The following is a 19,501-nucleotide window of genomic DNA, read 5'->3' on the forward strand; positions in this document are numbered from 1 at the left end:
TCCGGTAGGCCGGTTTACGTCTCCGCTAATACGCCTCCGATATGCTCTAGTGTCGAGGCAGCCGAAAGAGGGACTGTGATGATCCGGGTGCATGTCAGTTCCTTCCTTTAAATCAGTCGCAGTCCTGCTTACACAGACCCCGAGAACGATCGCTCCAATACAATTCGGTTTGAAAGCTTGTGGTACGCGCCACTCTAGCTGCGTCAGTAACCTATCGAGCGCAATAATCTGAACGCGCCAACTTGGGTACTTTTTTGGGGTTCATGGCGGTTCACTCAGAAAAAATTGCTCCGCTTATGTTTCACCATCGGGCTCAGCGTGTAAACGGTCCACCGCGGCGCACGTGCCAAAATGGCCTATAGCTCGGTCTCCACCGTCGGTCTCCACGGTGGCGCGGTGGCGCGCACTCGTGTCGTGCTCGTCCCAGCCGAACGTAAGGCACAGCACGAGTGGAATCCAGCCGAACGTGGAGCACCGCACGAGTGCGTGGAAAACTCCACGAGTGCCGTCAGCCGAAGACACCATTAAAAAAACAGCAGTTGCTAACACTGGGCCACGGTCCGCGGCGTACTGTATTACTCCGCAGGCCCATTGTAATAGTAAACAAAATCAACTTTTTAACGTCTGACTATATTAAACAAGCCATGTATCGAAATTCTAGCTCCTATCATTTTTTTCTTGTGATTAGTTTTTGTTTAGGCAACAAGAAAAGTTTTAACAATGGTCTACTTTTTTGTCGTGGAGGAAATCTGTGAGGCGGTCATGAATGTGGGAGGAGCTTTACTGCAGACTTAAGTTGTATCCCACTATAACAAGTCATTTCTTGTAATTTTAGCTATTTAAGCAGGCTGGTTTAAGTGCTTTAGTGAGTTGAAACTACGTATCAGCGTTTACGTTGGTGTTTTTCGTGGGTCACGTGACGTAAACATCAAGTTCATGTCACAGCCATTGTTTGGTTGATGAAAGCGAAACCGAAACAACATGAGAGAAGAAATTCAATTATATATCATTTAGCGGTTGTAGGCCGAAACTACGTGGTGATCCATGTGTTCAGATGTCTAACGTATCATTTCAACGAAGAAAACACGTAACAAAATGAGGTGTCTATAGTCTTTTAAGATAAACCCACACCTGCTAGCTCAAATGCCTAAACCTGAACGAAAACACATCTACGGCTGAAACACTTCTTACAAGCGCAGGAGAAGAGGCAACGGATGTTTGAATGTAGAAGCAATGCAACAGGACAGTGACACAGAAACCACAAACATCCCAGTGCAGTATCGTTTGTCTCTTCTATGTCTCTGTCATGTGGCGCTCTTTTCCATTGAAACGTGTTTATTCATTAAAAACTAGCTCAGTCAGTCAGTTGTCTGAGTGATCTGAAACCGAAGGCTTGTTCAGTGCCCTGCAAGAAGACTTCTAATATTGCGTGCAAGCGCCTACGACTGGCCAGCAAACGCAACAAAGTGGCCACCGCGAGGTTCTCACCTCGCAGAGTGATGTTGACGCTGTTGAGACCGATGTGGACACCGACCCGGGCGGAGATGCGGTCGGCGGAGAAGGCGCGGTACGGACTAGACACCACGGCGCTGGCCACGTGCCAGTCGCTGCCGTAGATGCAGACTGTCCGTTAAGGGGAGACAGGAAAGAGAACAGAGTAAGCACGTGACTGCTGTATAATCAGGTACATAACGTCAAAGTTCAGCGCTAACGTTCGGCCCGTACAGATCTTCGAGGCAGAACATTAAGGAACAAGGCTAGCTTATTAGAAAGAGGAGAAGGTAAAACTCCGGGCTTGACGGCAACTTCTTCAAGTGTGTCTAGGTGGGGGGTCCATATCTGTTTACGGCCTCTGAAGAAGAGGCCAAGTCTTCTTCGAAACGTAGAAAGGGGTGCTCTTTGCGGCGCCCTAGTTCTGAGTTTAGCGTTATTTTCTTTCACGGCAGAAGCTGCTATATTCGGCAACGTTTCGGTCATAAATTTGAGACGTTGGCTGCTGCCACATAGGAGACTGAAGCCGATCGATCGAAGCACTGATTCTGTAAGCTTTAGAAACGTTCACAACAAATTTACCGGTCACATGCATCGGCGCGAAAGGCGAGCGAGACACTGAAAGGATAACAGCCAATTAGCTATGGGAAATATATTCGTGCAGCTCTTACCTTCCACCAGCAATGCCAGTTAGTTGTATCTGACTTGATGTCTCAATGGAACGCTGTGTCAGATGACGTGACTCAGCATGGCAATAGGTAGGAGGTGGAGCTGGAATCAACGCGACGGAAAACCTATTTCGAAAAGGTTTCCGCGCTAAGTAACCGCCTGTAATTGATTGTCGTCTTGATTTTTTACAGCTTGACTGGCATGGATCAGATTTGTGCGGAGGGCTTTTGTCTAATTCGCGCAAACCTGACGATCCAATGACGCTGGTGCTGTTTTGATGAAACGTGGTACGTAATGAGTTGTACGGAGCAAAAGTTAAGCCGAAAAAGAAACACTGTCTCTGTGTGAAAGCGCCGCGGAGTCAATGCTAGAAGTGATCGGTTTCATCAGTAGTCGAGAGACAGTAACAAACAAGCATCGTGCACTGGTCGCTGGGAGTACACAGACAAGCGGGGCGGAAAGTGGCCTGGCTAGATGAAGCTGCTGTGAAAGCAGGCTAGGCCGAGACGGCAAGACGGCCGTGTGTGGCGTTTATTCGAATGGCGAATTCGCGGCGCATGCCACAGGCGAAGCCGCAGGATGCTGACGATGGTACGAGTATGTATTAGTGAAAGAAGATGATCCATGGAAGGCTCCCACAATATGTTTGATGGAACCTCCTGGACTCAAAGAAGTCATCGTTTGGCTCAAGCCCCGGAAATGGTTGTGCCACTCAGTTTCGAATGTACTAAAATGGCGCAGTGACAACGTCTGCAGCTGCCAGTGTAGTCTGAATCGCGCGCAGTTGCGTGAAAGACTATTTAGAGGAAAAAGCTCATACAAACAGTAAATTAACGTGTCCCAAGAAGGACTATCGTTATGATATATGTGCCATATCACTAAGGTAACAACAACAACATATATGCCACGGCAGCGTCATGACCCAAGGATCCCACCTCTGATGCAACCTCCCTCAGCTTAGAGTAGTCTAGAAAGCTCATTTTCTTTTGCAGCAGTTCATGGCTTCGTTCACATATCGCTTACTTTGAAGCTATTAGCGTTCAATATGCATACAGCCACAGTAAGCAAAATAAGTGCTTCAAGATTTTGGATGTAGCCATGCCGTTGCTTACAAAAACGCCTCGTCTTCAGTATGTTCAATTTTCGCCAATCCGTGCGACGAGAAGACGCGAAGCATCAACATGCAGTGCAGCGCTGCCGTCACAATTTGGTGTGGCCTCTGGAAATCACACCTCGCAATCAACAAGCACTATACGGATGGCTGGCTCACATATCCGTTTCCTCTTTTAATGTGCCAGTACTATTAAGGCTTCCAATCTCGACAAAATCTGTTTGGGTGTCTGAAGGCAGTTAGACCAGCAGAAATAAAATATCTATAGCCCCGACTGCGCCGCGCCTGGGTTTCGAACCCACGGCGGCGCGAACAGATCAGGTTCGCTGGCCACTGTACGAGAGCACTACGTTTGTGCCGCAAGCAATTGCCACTCGTGTTTAACTGCTACTCCCTGATCCCCCTCGTGTTTAACTGCCACTCACTGATCACCCCTCGTGTTTAACTGCCACTCCCTGGTCACCCCCCGTGTTTAACTGCCACTCTTTGATCACACCTCATGTTTAACTGCCACTCCCTGATCACCCTCGTGTTTAACTGCCACTCCCTCATCACCCCTCGTGTTTAACTGCCAAACCCTCATCCTCCCTCGTGTTTAACTGCTACTCCCTGGTCACCCCCCGTGTTTAACTGCCACTGCCTGATAACCCCTCGGGTTTAACTGCCACTCCCTCATCACCCCTCGTGTTTAACTGCCACTCCCTGATCACCCTCGTGTTTAACTGCCACTCCCTCATCACCCCTCGTGTTTAACTGCCAAACCCTCATCCTCCCTCGCGTTTAACTGCTACTCCCTGATCACCCCTCGTGTTTAACTGCCACTCCCTCATCATCCCTCGTGTTTAACTGCCCTCCCTGATCACCCCTCGTGTTTAACTGCCACTCCCTGGTCACCCCCCGTGTTTAACTGCCACTCTTTGATCACACCTCATGTTTAACTGCCACTCCCTGATCACCCTCGTGTTTAACTGCCACTCCCTCATCACCCCTCGTGTTTAACTGCCAAACCCTCATCCTCCCTCGTGTTTAACTGCTACTCCCTGATCACCCCTCGTGTTTAACTGCCACTCCCTCATCATCCCTCGTGTTTAACTGCCAACCCCTCATCACCCCTCCTGTTTAACTGCCACTCCCTGGTCACCCCCCGTGTTTAACTGCCACTGCCTGATCACCCCTCGGGTTTAACTGCCACTCCCTCATCACCCCTCGTGTTTAACTGCCACTCCCTGACCACCCTCGTGTTTAACTGCCACTCCCTCATCACCCCTCGTGTTTAACTGCCAAACCCTCATCCTCCCTCGTGTTTAACTGCTACTCCCTGATCACCCCTCGTGTTTAACTGCCACTCCCTCATCATCCCTCGTGTTTAACTGCCACTCCCTGATCACCCCTCGTGTTTAACTGCCACTCCCTGGTCACCCCCCGTGTTTAACTGCCACTCTTTGATCACACCTCATGTTTAACTGCCACTCCCTGATCACCCTCATGTTTAACTGCCACTCCCTCATCCTCCCTCGTGTTTAACTGCTACTCCCTGATCACCCCTCGTGTTTAACTGCCACTCCCTCATCACCCCTCGTGTTTAACTGCCAAACCCTCATCCTCCCTCGTGTTTAACTGCTACTCCCTGATCACCCCTCGTGTTTAACTGCCACTGCCTGATCACCCCTCGGGTTTAACTGTCACTCCCTCGCGCTGTGCATTGCATGTCGCCATCTTCATTAACTTCCAATCGTGCGCAATGGATCCAGAACACACCGCTATCACAGTGCCCTCTCAAGGTATGTTAAGCGGTCCCAAAATTTTATAGTGCACTACCACTAAGGTCCCCAATCACAGATTTCACCGATCTCTGCCTCAAGACTGACCTTGGAACCCTAGCCTCGAACCGAAAGCGAAATGAAACGCGCCGTGCTAGCGCACATAATTCGCATTTGGCAAAGTGAGCTAAGTCGGCTGTAATGTTTTGATGATATGCGCCTCAAATCTCGAGTGAAACTGCACTTGTGGCGACGCAAAAAAGCTAGTTCTAGAGAAAAAAAGGTCGACATTATTGTATTTAGGATTCCCTGTAATGGGCAGCAACTTGTGAATACGCATTGGACGGCGGGCCCGGGCTTCAAAACTCTTTCTCAGGCGAATGTTTGCCCAACTCCCTCTCTGACCGAAACGAATTCAACCTAGAATGTGCACTATTTATGCGCATGAAAATTGCACAGCTGCGTGGGCGTCTGTGTACAACCTACACCTTCCAACCGGGGAGGTGTCAGGTGGTGTTTTAATGCGACAGCATTAGGAAGGCCGTGAAGGAGAAAACTGTATGGCGGCGTCAGCGGTGTCGGTGTTGGCGTCTTTGCGAAGCCTCCACCTGCTGAGTAGGGATGTAAAATTTCCGGAAATTTTGAATGCCGGGAAAACAAACAAGGAAAAAAGTTTTTTTCGGAAATATTTGAAACATTTGAAAAATACGAGAAACAGGCATAAAACAGTAGGCACAACTGTATTTTCAACAGCGATGATTTTTCTGCGTGATTTCTTGTCATTAAGTCCTATATATTGCAGCAATTTTCTTGATTTCAAACGCTTTAACTGCGTTTTTGACGGTGTTAGTCCTAAGCCGCCGCGGTGGCTGAGCGGTTATGGCGCTCGGCTGCTGGCCCGAAAGACGCGGGTTCGATCCCGACCGCGGCGGTCGAATTCCGATGGAGGCGAAATTCTAGAGGCCCGTGTACTGTGCGATGTCCGTGCACGTTAAAGAACCCCAGGTGGTCGAAATTCCCGGAGCCCTTCACTACGGCGTCTCTCATAGCCTGAGTCGCTTTGGGACGTTAAACCTCCATAAACCAAACCAATAAAACCGATCGTTTTAGTCCGTTTCCTATTGATTATCTGGCAGCAGTGTTTGCAAATGGCGCCGTCCTGCAACGTTAACGCGTTATAATGAGCGCTTTGCGAGAGAAGTCCGGCGACAGCGAAGTGAGTTTTGATTCGTGAGGTGCCCTGACTTCTCCTGAACTGCCGTGGCGGCGTGCAGCATCGGTCTTGAATTCCTTGCCGTCGCAACCATGATGATACACCGTCCGAACATTTGGGTGAACTTTGACGTATTGAACGGGCGCGGTAAGGGACTAGCAGTGTGCAGGTTCTGCTGCGCCAAGTACGTGTTTCAGAATGCAACGCGCTTGAGGAGCGACATTGCAAAGTGCCGGAAATGTCCACCGGACATTAGATCATCTGCACAATCGGTACAAGACGAAGGTTCGGTGACAATGGTGTCCGTTGTCAAAAGTCTCGGAGTTATTTTCCAAGAAAGCATGTCGTGGGACGCTCACGCTCAAATTACTTGCTCCAAAATATCTCGTATCGTCGGAATAATATCGCACTTGCTTTTTCTTTTGCCTAAAAACATAAAATTATTGCTTTATCATTGCCTGCTTTTCTCCACACTAAGAAATTGCTATTTAGTGTGGGGTACTACCACTGCTACGAATATCACCAAAATACACGGCTGCGTTTTTATGGAGGAAAAACGCTAAGGCGCCCGTGTGCTGTGCGATGTCAGTGCACGTTAAAGATCGCCAGGTGGTCGAAATTATTCCGGAGCCCTCCACTACGGCACCTCTTCTTCCTTTCTTCTTTCACTCCCTCCTTTATCCCTTCCCTTACGGCGCGGTTCAGGTGTCCAACGATATATGAGACAGATACTGTGCCATTTCCTCTCCCCCCAAAACGAATTATTTATTTTATTTTAAAGAGAGTTGTGCGCATCATTTCTAATGCTGCTTACGACGCACACACCGGGCCAATTTTGGAGAAACTAGGTCTAGTCCCACTTCCTAATCTTTACAATTCACTGCTTGTCTCATGGCATCAAACCTCGATGAAGAAAAATTACCCTTATCTCAAGGAACTTGCGGCTCTCAAATTACGTCACACTGTCTATGATACAAGTAACTCGGAACAGTGGCAGCTACCGTACACGCGAACAAATTACGGTCGCCAGATGCTACGGTACACCTTGCTGACTGTGTTCTTTTTTTCAAGCGAGATTTATTGCCTTAGGGCGTCAATGATGGGCGAAGGTGTGATGAAAGATATAGTAGTGATTAGATTAGTAGAAAAAGGCTAGCTGATTTGATGAAGTCCAGTAGAGAACGATGGTACGGTCCCTGTGTCCAGTCAATGTATGAACCTTGCTGCCGACTGTGTTAAATTCTGATTTCCTTGCACATTCCTAACGTGCCTTGTGCAATTTCCTGTCTTTTTCATGTATAATATTGATTTTTCTCGAGCTTATAGCCTCCTAGTTTGCATAAGTAAACTGAGGGGTTAGCTACATTTTTCTACGCCTGTTATTTTTTGCTTTTTTTTTTGCTCCTTGCACTGTTATTGTCTTGACATTTTTCTTTGTCATTACAGTGAGCAAAAAACGAGCACGAATTTGTCCTAAGGTTTTGTAGTGTAAACCCTTGTCTCCATATATCGTTTCTTTTTCGTGCTTAGAGTGAAATTGTACTTGCCGTGAGTTTAATTTTTGCTGATAATGTGTATCTTGTTTCATTTTCTTTTTTTCTCTTTTAATTCGCATACACCTTTTTATGTCAGCACTGCGCCGCTGTCATCTGCACGGGGTGCCGGACTTGTCAAGCCTTTAAGGCTTTTTGTTCCCCCCCCCCTTCCCCCTCACCATCACTCCTGTCCAGTGGACGTTGAATACTGAAAATAGAGTTGACTTTGACTTTGCAGCCGCTCCAGAAGTTGTGAAGTCAGAGAGCCTGTCATCAAAAAATCACAGCATGAAGGAGAAGAAAGAGGCTGGCGGAGTAGCCACTCAAAATGTTTCCATAGCAACTTTCCTTGACAGAGCGACGCCGGAGTATCAAAAAAAGCTTGATGAGGCCCAGACACGAGCGGAGCACCTTTGTCGCTCACAGATAACAAATACTGGCGGGAAGCTTTCCAGCTTCTAAGGCCCGCATTTTTTCCGCCGTCAAGGCATTCGCTGGACGGGCGGCTTTTGGAAGCTTACTACATCCGGGTGATGGCACAAATGGAAGAAAAAATCAGCTCTGCGCTCAGCATCTCGTTGCTTGCTGACAGCTGGACCAACGTGCGCGCGGTGAGCGTCATGCAATAAAGCAATGCCTTTAACCAAAAATGTGCAATAAAATATGAAAAAATGAATACCATTCTTTGTATGTTGCGTTTCGGCATATTTTTCGGAAATGATTGACCTGAGAGATGTGACGATTGCTTCCCACTGGCGACAATATCTTCTTCAAACTAAAGCAAACTAAAGCACAGTTCGTAACTGATGTTGCCAATAGCACTTTTTGCATCTAATATCGCCATGCTCGACAATCAGCGGCATGAGGCGTATACTAATAATAAAAAACAAACTCTTTCTCCTTTGGGAAGAGGTAAACTTGATTTACGCACAAATAAGCGGTACCCAGCGACTAAATTGATCCGAATGTTACCCGCATCTACGGTAAAAATTGTCCTCCAAAATATTGCCATGTATACTCACGTTCCCATGTGTAAAACGGCACACTGCAAAATACTGCTCAGCAGTGCTCATGGTGTTAGGTTCCCGATCGAGACGAACGCAATCCAAAGGGGCAATACAAGAACACGGCATACTAAAGCGTCTAAATAATTTAGGCTCTCTTATAAAACGGTGTCGCAGCTAATTGCTACCGAAACTAATTACAACAAATGAAGAATGACACGCTAGCTATGAAGTTTTTGTGATTCTTTTGACGCAGCCGTGTAGCAGGATATTATTGTTCAGCACATAAATTCTAGAAAGATTTCTACTGATTGGCACCATAACAGTGCCTGGGTTTTTTTCCCATTTTCATGCCTTAAAAAAACAGAAAAAACATTTTTAAAATTCGCTGTTTTTTCCGAGCCCTCCCATTCCTAGTGCTGGGTGGTGTTTAGGGAGATTTACCTCTCTCCACCTGCCACTTGTCAACCTTCCCCTCTCCCGCTGTCCCTCACCACTTGAAGGAGAGATGAGGAAGCCGTTGAACGAAGAAGACTAACCAAAAACGCAAATTGTAAGAAAATCATCGAGACAACCGAAGGCATACGTGCAAAGTATACATCCTCCCGAAGAACTATGTGTGCACAGAATTAAGTCTTAAGAGAGCTATTCCTTCGCGCATTGCTCAGGAAGAGCAGCCTGGGTCCCACAAGCTGCACCAGTGGCTGTGTTTGTAACAGCCACCTCTCACTGCAGTGGAGCATCGGCTAACCGCTGCCCCGCTGCGTTGTTAGCGACATGAGGACTCGCAGCTATCTAACAATGTTACGCATTTTGCTTAGTTGCGTAGTCGGAATTGAAATAGAATCAGGGTTGCAATAGACTGGGGTGAAACACAATACACTAAGAATTTGAAAAGAATCATACTTGGAAAAGATTGGCCACTGAAAAATGAATGCTATCGAATTAGTCGCCCCTGTTTTTTACTATTTTACTTTCTATACAACACGCTAATTCATGATGATGGTTTTTGATAGCGCAAGGGCATCTGTGGTCAAAGTGCACCATGGTACAAGGTATTTTTATTCTACTCAAGGTGGGATGAGAGACCTATTTCCCAAGCGAGTCACCCTAAATGAGCCGAGCACCCGACCAGGCGGTCTGGTGCTCCCGGTGGGTACCCGTGGCACTGAGGATCGAACCCCGCACCTCCCGCATGTGAGGCGGATGCTCACACCACTAGGTCACCGCTGCCGCACGTTATTTCATAATAAACCTTACATGTGAGTCTTCGCGTCCTAATTCCTTATTCTTATTCAGCGTCGGTTAGCGCATTGCTCTTGATTTTTTTCTACCACATGTATTTCCTCGCTTGATGCTCGGTTTTCTTCAGTCACCGAAAGTGAATAAATTATAAGCAGTCATAAGCATCCCGAAATCTTGATGCCTCCTACAGCGTTCAGCTAAAAAAAAAAAATGGTCAACATCTACGGCATATTTTTTCCTCCGAAAACTATGGCCTGGCAGGGAGTCACCTTTGTTTTCATTTCATTTGCGCCAATTACCATATTTCAACTAATACAACTGCACCACTTTTATCATCTTTAAGAATGATTTCCGCCACTGTTAAGAGTACTGAAAGGATATTTCGTAAGAATCATTGAATTCAAGCAGACACTATGTTATAGAAGTGCCCATGGCAGCATACGTACATGTAACGTAAGATGCCCATGCATCGGCGCCTGCGATATAGGCGCATATTTGGTACAATACGCAAGCACAAAAATCCGCAAGGAAAAAACTTTTTGTTTAGTGTACTGATGCCATAGCCGCTGCTTGTGCATTCAGCACGCATTCACTTTCCAGCGCCATAATGTACTTGCTTTTTTTTCTTCAATGATGAGGTAGTCTATCGAGGAACTTAATAGAAATGATACGTCCACTCATTAAGTTTTGCGAGATACGGCTGTTGGCTTCGAGTCAAGATTCTAAATGTCCCTGGAAACGCACCTCTACGTATTCAGTGGCGTAGTGAGTGCATTGCGGAGCTTGACTTTTTTTATTACGGCTCTCTTCATGGACACGACACGTGGCTGATATGAACTCATAATGAATCAAAGCTGCTTTTGAGGAAAGGAAAGATGTACTAATCGAATTATTTCTCGGTGGACGCCTCAACCGCATCTTTAAAGAAGGGATGACATAGGGGGTGAAACAGGCGGCTCAGTGGATGGCTCCGAAATAATTTCGACCACCTTAGATTCATTAGCGTTGGCTTCCATGCACAGTCCAAAGGCGTCTTCTGTGTTTCGTGTCGTTCGCTAACATGACACAGTGCGGCCGGGTCTTCGGACTCAGTAGCCCCGCGCTGTAAGCGAAGAGCTGCCGCGGCGCGTAGCTAAGCTCAAAAGGCGCGAGCATTCCTCGATTTCTCGAAACGCCACCTCCCGAAAAGGGTGCTTCACAGTTGCACTTGTTTGTTATGCGGCATAACCAGCACGATGTGAAACGTGTTTTCAATAACGGTGAAGAAAACATAACGCAATTCAGCGGTTATGATGATAAACAGGCTAACTGTTCCCATAGGTATCCAAGTTCTAGTTTGACAAGAATCGCGTTGCTTTTATTGTTGTACTGCCGCGAGCAAAATGTGATGTACACCACGCGCGTCGGTGCGTCGCCCGCTGTTCTTGCGACGCCTTTCGGCGTTGTCGCCACACAGGAGCAACACAGTTTGAAACGAACAAGTTGAAATATTATTATTGTTAGTGGCTCTTGAATAATAAAATAACAATACAAGGAAAATATGGGGCTAGGCGCAGCATCCGCCACGGCTAGCAACTCAGGCCAATTAAAGCCTGAGTAAAAGAACAGTGAAGGGGAAAGAAAGAGGGGAGCGACAGGAAGAAAATAAAATAGAAATGAATTTCTCTCTCTCCTCTCTAGGCAGAGGCTGCGCGCTAGTGGAAAATGGTACGGCAATGAAGTTCGACTCAAGTTCGACTGGTCTGCAACACTTTCCTTTAATAACAATGCAGGCATAACCATTGACAACGCTCTCGAAGGCGCATCGAACAAACTCGTGGCTTGGCGTCAGGGAAAAGAGAAATCTACGTGTGGGTCGATTTCCTAGTCGGGCGCGTTAATCTTCTCACCAAAGACATTAGAATGCACACGCGCCAGACGGGCCACTTCCCTTTCCTCCGAGCTAAGGAATCATCACGCGATCTGCTCGCTGGGATTACCTTAATGGCCAGCTGCTTTCAGCTTGCGCTCGGGCAGATCACGCGAGAACACGCTTCCGCTATCCCCGTCACACCGCCGAGAGAGTTTCGTACAAGTGACGCACGGGCCGGCGGCTACCGGCGCCAAGATTGCGAACGCTCGATGTTATCTGCTCGGCAACGAGAGGTTTAGACCACTTTTTTATTCTTCGTATGCCTTTTTCGTATCATCTCCTGGTTCACGCTTCATCGCGCAGCGTTCGCAACAGATCCGGCCTGCACTACGGGCCGCGCTGAGTCAATTAAAGGGGGCTGAGCTCCGACGTCCTGCCAATGCCCGGGGCCACGCCCGGCGACAGGGCTCCGCTCGGGGGACCAGCCCGCGGCGAGAGGCCTTGACTGGCCCCCGCTGGCTGCGCGCGAGTGCAACCCAGTGAAGTTGGCAGCGGCCGGCAGCAGTCGCCAATGACTCAGTCTGCAATGATGCCAAGGCGCGCTTAATAGTCTCGGCAAGACCATGGGTGGGGCACACATCACGCAGGTGAACACCGTAGAGGGACAGAACATGGGGCTGTCCGCGCTACTACTGCACCTGACCAAACATGTCACGCATAATGTGGCGACGCCCACGGTAGTTCCGCTGGGAATGGCTTAATGTCAATCAGACGCGGTGATAGGCGAGGCCTTGAACTGCGCAACAGCGTGGCGTAAATTGATATGCATGATCGTTCCCAGTTTATAGCGATGGCTATAAACGGCGCTTCGTGATTAGCGCAAGCGAGGGTGGAAGAGAAAAAAACCACCTAATCCTTGACCGCAGCGCGCCGATTCTCCAGGACAATTAATTCCAGTAACGCATAAAATTTAGCACAACTTCCCCCTAGGCGAGATCAAGCGGGCAAGCCAGAGCAACACTTTCGATCCCCCGTGCGCAGAAAACCATGCAGGAAATACCTGAGCTCAAGACACAACCCTGGCATAATTATCGTGAGCAGAAAAAACTCCACAGCACGTCAAAGACATCATGCTGTTCAGCTGCCCACACCTCCTCGCAACCACTAACAGCGTCAGCATCCAATACGACGACTACTAATCTGCATGTGACTAGTTTATGCCACGCCACGCTATAGCTGGAACAGAGAAAAAAAAACGTGGCCGGCGGTTTAGCATTGCTAAGCACGAAATATTGTGCGAAAGCGCCTTCTATTGAATGCGGACACCACCTCCACGTACTTGCCTCCAAGTGCGATTAAGGTCTCCACTCAACCACAGCACTCGTCTCCTCTAAATAAACTGAGTGTTTCACTTTTACATCGTCATTGCCATTTCAGCGAAAGAATGACGGCTGATTATTGCTCAAGTGCCACGTTTCTGAAAAAAATGCTGTCAATGCCAACGCATGAGTGCACATCTTTGTGTCATTACCGCCCACGCCGCTCAAAACGCGAATGAGGTGCCCACTGATCGAGAGAGTCAGCTATGCTCGTTTCCTTTCCTTTCGTTACTGTCTAAGAGGCTTCACGTGCACCTGCGGATTGTACAGGGTAGGAGGCTAATGGTGCTTTCCCGCACGGATGATGAAGATGACGACGAACAGTGCACAGCGCGAAAGTGTGATAGCCTAACCCGAGTAGTGATCGGTTGCGGCGACAGCATAGTGCTCTCGTGTAGTAGTGGCTAGCGAAGCTGATCTGTTTGCGACTGTGCGAGTTCAAAACCCAATCGCGGCAATGTTTATTTTATTTCTGCAGATGTCTGAGAGGCTTCAGACCCATATTGCCTTTTTCAGGACTGCTGTGAAGAAGTGCTTTCAGACTAAAAGAAAGTTGTGGGCTTACATATGCACGCATATAACTAAAACCACCATCTTCAATGCGATGTTGTACAAAGGCCCGGAGAGGAAGGAAAAGGTGGGAGAGCCACTGCGTATTTGTAGTTTACAAAGCGCTGCATTCCCGCATTACTGGACTAGGAAATGTACGAGCCTTATTGAAGCATTAAACCGCATAGGGATCGCGGCGCTGACCAATGTTCCCTGGACCAGGACCTTTCAGGCCAACCTGCGAGCTCCCGTTCTTTATATTCAGCACAATACTCGATTGGGCTAGTTAAATTTCACTGCAACACGCTATGCAAGTAAGCCATGAAACAGTATTGAGAAGTGACCGCATGAAAAAATCTGAACAGCGCAGCGTCCGCAGAATAGCAAACCATGTCTAGGCGCCAAAATGCAGGAAATGGGCCAACAGGATTATGCGTGCAGCCAACGGCCCGACGGCGATATATTCAATGTATGGGCGTATTATTGGAGAAAAAATCGTCTGTGGAAATAATACAGGGTGGATAAAACGTATACTGCACTTACCGCGTACACCGTGAGGATTTTGTTGCCAGCAAACTTTTCTCCTTAGCTGATTCTTTGTGACGAGCTTTACATCTCATGCATTCATAGTAAAAAGTAGTACACCATCTTTATGGCTGATAGCAGACTGCTGAAAACTGGTAATAAATGCTTCCAAAGGAAGACACGTTGAAAAACACAAAAACACTCTTCTATCTCTTCGCAGAGGAGGTGCGAAGAATTCTCGCATCTCCTTGAATTCGCCGCACATCGTGAAAGAATACAAAGTAACGAAGAACGCGGATAGCGTGTTCTTTCGGTTTTGTATGTGCTTATCACCGTCAACAAGCGAAGTGCGGAAGGGCATCTCAGGCATGCGGTTCTCGTCCAGACGGAGGAGGCGTGAGCGCGAGCGACCATAATGCGCACAGCCGACAGGACAGCACGGCTTGGCAACGACGACTGCCGGAACGGACCTGAGCCCTCCGCCACCGCCCTGGCAGAGCGGCTGGGGGCAAACGCAGAGCACCATTCCCGACGCGTTCGGCAGGCATTGACGCGCGCAGCCGCCGTCAACAACGGGACCGGGAACACACGCTACCGGACTTGCCGCCCAATTACAGGGCACGGACGGCTTCCCGGCGAGGAAAAAAGAGAAGGCTGCGTTGTCGGGACGGAGCGACAAGAATAGGCGAGGCCTTCCAACAATGTCAAGGTCTGTCGAGGAGAGGAAACGTTGCGCGGCCGGCGAGCGTCAATTAACGGTGCCCCCCCGTGTGTGTGTGTGTGTGTCGGCGAGACCAAGGACGGCCGCGCCCAGAGCGGTGGGCACGCGGGCCCCACGCTTTTTTTTTTTTTTTTTTGTCGAGTGCCATCTTCGAGCGCTGAAACGGGAGGGATGAGCCGTTCCTGGCGCTAGCTAGCGGCCGTCCCACGGCGTCCGGTGCCAAGGAAGATGCCGTTGAGGACAAATTAGCTCCCCGCCCAGCGACTGTGCGAGCCGATGTATTGCGCCGCGCGATCGAATGGCATTCTTTCATCGCGGAAATTCGTGGAAGAAAAATTATCGGAGGCTTCCGGCTCTCGTTTCCTTGACGGAAACGTCATCGCTGACACGCTTGGCGAGAAATTTGCAGAGAGCACATATCGCGTAGCTGCGAGTCCCTTCAGCCCGCCGTCTCGCAGTGCAGTTTGTGCTTCTGCCAATCTGGCGTTGGTATCCACGATCTATCGACCTCAGACGGTTTCGACGTGCGTGAAGATTCTGGGATGAACGGAACTAAACTGCGTCCGCTTTACGCGACAAGAGGCAGACCGGGTAAATATATGGTAGAAAAGAAGGGAGGGTTCACCACGCAGTCATCACTTTGCTGCCAAACAATAGGGAAGTGGTGTACTGGAAGTGAAAGAGATGAGAGAGTTTACTTCTTCTTTAACGTTAGCAATCGAAATTACCCCCTGCGCTGCGCCATGACATGCCAGAACCGGTCGCATGTCAGTAAAGAAATCTGTCACGCACATACCACTAACAACGAAAGCAACGGAAGCATATTGCACTAAACACGGCTAAGCTAACAACTGTAGGTTCTCGAGGCAACTTTGATGAACACATGATCACACTTATCCCTGACCAGCTAGCAGTTTAATGGCTTAGTTTACATTTTTGCTCTCGCAATTGCCTCTACTGAATTCTTTTTTTTCATCCGCATTTTTAACCTCACAACTCAAAAGAAGAGTACGTAATAACATGGACTGGCGCAAATGTAATTATCGACGGCGGCAGAGCTTTCAGCTATGCGGTCTGCCCCGCGAATCATAACACCGATGCAAGTCTCACAACAGTGGCGACATATTAACGCGATCTGTTAACCACGATCTGTTGAAGTGCCTCGACGCACATAATAAGCTAAGAAGAGTTCAATGCTCTGATAGAGCACGGGACATTCAATAAAGTTATTAATGCTGCCAAAGCGCAACGTAGTGAAGTACCGGATCAGCGAAACGCTGCTATTATAGTAGAGCAAGTGTTCCGTTAGCCATCTGCTATCTTTCCAACTCTTGGCGAAGGGCAAACGTTCCTGTGTCCGCTCATGCATATTATTCGTGCATGTTCGGACCGGTCCTACACGCATCCTCTCAACTCAGCATTGCGCAAAATAAATAATATTGGTTCCTTGGCGTTCTCGTTATCTCAAAAGTGTTACCGCGTATCCTCACCTATAAAATGAAAGGCATACGAAACCTTCACATGTGTTTCCGTACACTGCCTGCACGGCAGTATAATTTGGTGCTGTTCCAAAACGTCTTGAACTATGCTTCTAACCGCCCAGCTCACCTCATTTCATCAATTCCTTATTCCATGATTTCATTACGGCACAAATTTATGCTCTTGCATCCCGACGCCACAAATTAAAAAAAATGGCGCAGCTGCAGCGCTGTGGCTTTTTCACAATGTGTGCTGTTATCTCAATCTCAAAATTCTCTGGCGATGTTTTCCAGCTACGGTAATCCCCGATACCTTTTTAATTCTACACCAATCCAAGACTCTACGATTCTACGAATGCATTTATTACCCTCATCTAAGACTAAAGGAACCTGCTAAATTCTCCCGTACTTAAATGCAGTCCACAGACTTTTAAACAGCATAATAAGGCTCACTTCAAAGAACCCAACTTATTTTATGCTTCTTTAGCTAAAGGATTCTCATAGGCGTATGCACTTTTGATTGATTGGCTTTACACGAATTTCTCTATTTTATTCTCTTATTTACCGACTCCCCATTTTTATGCAATAGTCCTAGAGACGCTTTTCAAGGTAAATATTCATGATGACAGTCCCCAGGGAACAGTGCCTGCATGATAACCTGCTCCAACGAGCGCTTTGGCAAACGACCGAAGAAGTCGCTTGTTAAATCAATGATTAGTAAGCTGCACTACGCGGCTAATTCGTGTAGCAGACCATTGTGCGCACTAAAGCCTACCGTGTTGTTCCGATGCGTAACGGTGCATTCATTTCTCCACTCATCAACTACGACTGGAAGATTTTATAGGCAGCTTCTCGTAACGCCAACTTCGATCTAAGCCTCACTCCTGCACGTTCAAACACACATGGGAAGACGTTGAACAGGTGCTTTCCCAAGAGCAAGGTGCCGTGGCTATCGCTTCACCGATGACAAAAGCGACCTATCACAATTCGAAAATCGCTTATGCTGTGGAAAGCGCCAACAGCCCCGCGGGATGCACTCGATGCATGACAAGTGGTAACCAGACTAGCATGCGTAGTAACTTCTGCGCCTGCTGCGAGAACGGGAGGTTAGCAGTGCAAATGTAGCCCAGGTAACGTGAAGTCAGCAGGATTCGCAATAAGCAACAGATGTTCAACCTTCCTCCTATCCGCGTTGTTTATAACGTTTATTACACGACAGCGTTTTCAGCTCGTTCGATCGAAAAGAGGTCGGCGTCGTAGTAGTAGTTGAAATACGCACCACGCTTCGAAAATATTCGGGGGCTGCGTAAAAATCACAGGGCACGTACAATCAATGAATAAAAAACCGGGCTCTATGGACCTCCTGCATGTTTGTAAACAAACGAGGTGGCGCTGCAGTCGCTAGCGAGCTCGTGGTAGGCAAAAGGTCGGGGAGTGGGGTCACGGATAGGTGTTGTGCGTGGGTTTTCAAGGCTTGTAGACGCGTTTCCAGTTTCTGCGAATCATAGCAATGGTCGATGCTTCCAACTTAGTAATTTGTTGAAGTACACGAGCTCGCGTTGTTCACGTGCGGCCTATAAAGAGAAATAGTTTGCCACTGTGTATTGTATATATGGTTAGCAGTAAACATGTAGAAAGCGTTCCTGCCGTTTATTTATGCGCTAGGCATTGAATAAAACAAGTTTTGACACTTTGCACTAGCCGGAATGATTTTACTTCGGGACAGTAGTGAGGGGAAGTGCTGGCGTTGTTTCGTCGGAGCAGACATGCGCTCATCGTCTGCTGACATACGTACGTGTCGCGCTGCGCGAAAAGTGGGGACAGCGTCGTGTCCCCGATCTTCTGTCTCGCTTAGCGCTGTTTTTAGCCGCATGACCACGAACCAGCCATGCCGACTTGTCCTTTTGTTAAGCTGGTCGATTTGATGAAAATTTTTGATTTCTAGAATTATTTTCTTTCCTAGCCCTGAAGTCTAGTTTCGTGACGAAAAATTATAGCAAAATATTGAGTACAAATTTATAAATTACGCTTTTTATAAGTGTGGTCGTCAAGAACTGTGAGGTAATTTCTTTGATTTCAGTGCCGCATTTCTTTGACCAAAGCGAAAGCGAAGATGCCATAAACGAGGGAATAAACTTTAAGGTTCGTTTTCTGACCTCTCACATTTTCTGCCACTGGATCACTCACCTTCGTAATTCGCATGAAAATCAAATGATTCCATTTGTCGCAAACTATTCCTGAGACGTCGAGGAGCGTAATAAATCTCTCGATTTTTTTCCCTACATGTGCAGTATTGTGTTAGTTACTTTTTGTAAGAAACGTTTTCATGTAACTATGCATGCATAAGTACTGATCATATAGAAAAAAGAACCAATCGCGTCATCATACAGAACAGGGCTTTATGCACATGCTGGCATAAAAAAACTGCGCACTATCTACTCAATTATTTGAGACCTAGCTTGGGGGGGACTTGACGACGGTGTTAATTATAATTACCCAGAACTCCACCAGGTATAGCTATAAATAAAAGGAATGACTGAAACTAGTGTAGGAATTTCATATTTGCACCAATTTTAGTTACATATCGCATGCATGAATAACGAAAACACTTTTCATGCCGCGTCCCCTCTCAATCTCGCCACGTGTCAGTAGCACGCCTGCGGCTGCTTCTTTCCAAACAAGCTTCGCGATCATGTATTACCTCATGAAACATGACACATGCATGATGCAATGAAAAAGCATATGGCGTTTAGCACACTTAAGGTACGCTATTCTAAGCACACCAACGCGACCGCGCAAGATTGACACAACTTACCAGACTACTTTCTACTCGAATGAAATAATTACGTCGTCATATCAAGAAACAGTTTCAAATAAATATTAAATGTCACAAAACGTGCCATTTAAACATGGTGTGCTATTAACAAAAAAACGCATTCCTTGGGGGCGAGTGAACCTGTCGGCGCCCC

The 19,501-nt window shown here is 47.6% G+C and overlaps 1 protein-coding gene across 1 annotated transcript in view; it reads right to left on the reverse strand.

Annotated features, from left to right (window-relative positions):
• The window catches only part of LOC144124614 (dual oxidase maturation factor 1-like), a 218,390-nt gene that overhangs the window by 37,716 nt on the left and 161,173 nt on the right, over positions 1–19,501 (reverse strand). Inside the window, exon 3 of the mRNA XM_077657411.1 lies at positions 1,489–1,623. Coding sequence (XP_077513537.1) covers positions 1,489–1,623 — 135 coding nt within the window. The remainder of the gene's footprint in view (positions 1–1,488; positions 1,624–19,501) is intronic.

Source organism: Amblyomma americanum, chromosome 3 (genome assembly GCF_052857255.1).
Source record: "Amblyomma americanum isolate KBUSLIRL-KWMA chromosome 3, ASM5285725v1, whole genome shotgun sequence".
In the NCBI taxonomy this organism is placed as follows: Eukaryota; Metazoa; Arthropoda; class Arachnida; order Ixodida; family Ixodidae; genus Amblyomma; species Amblyomma americanum.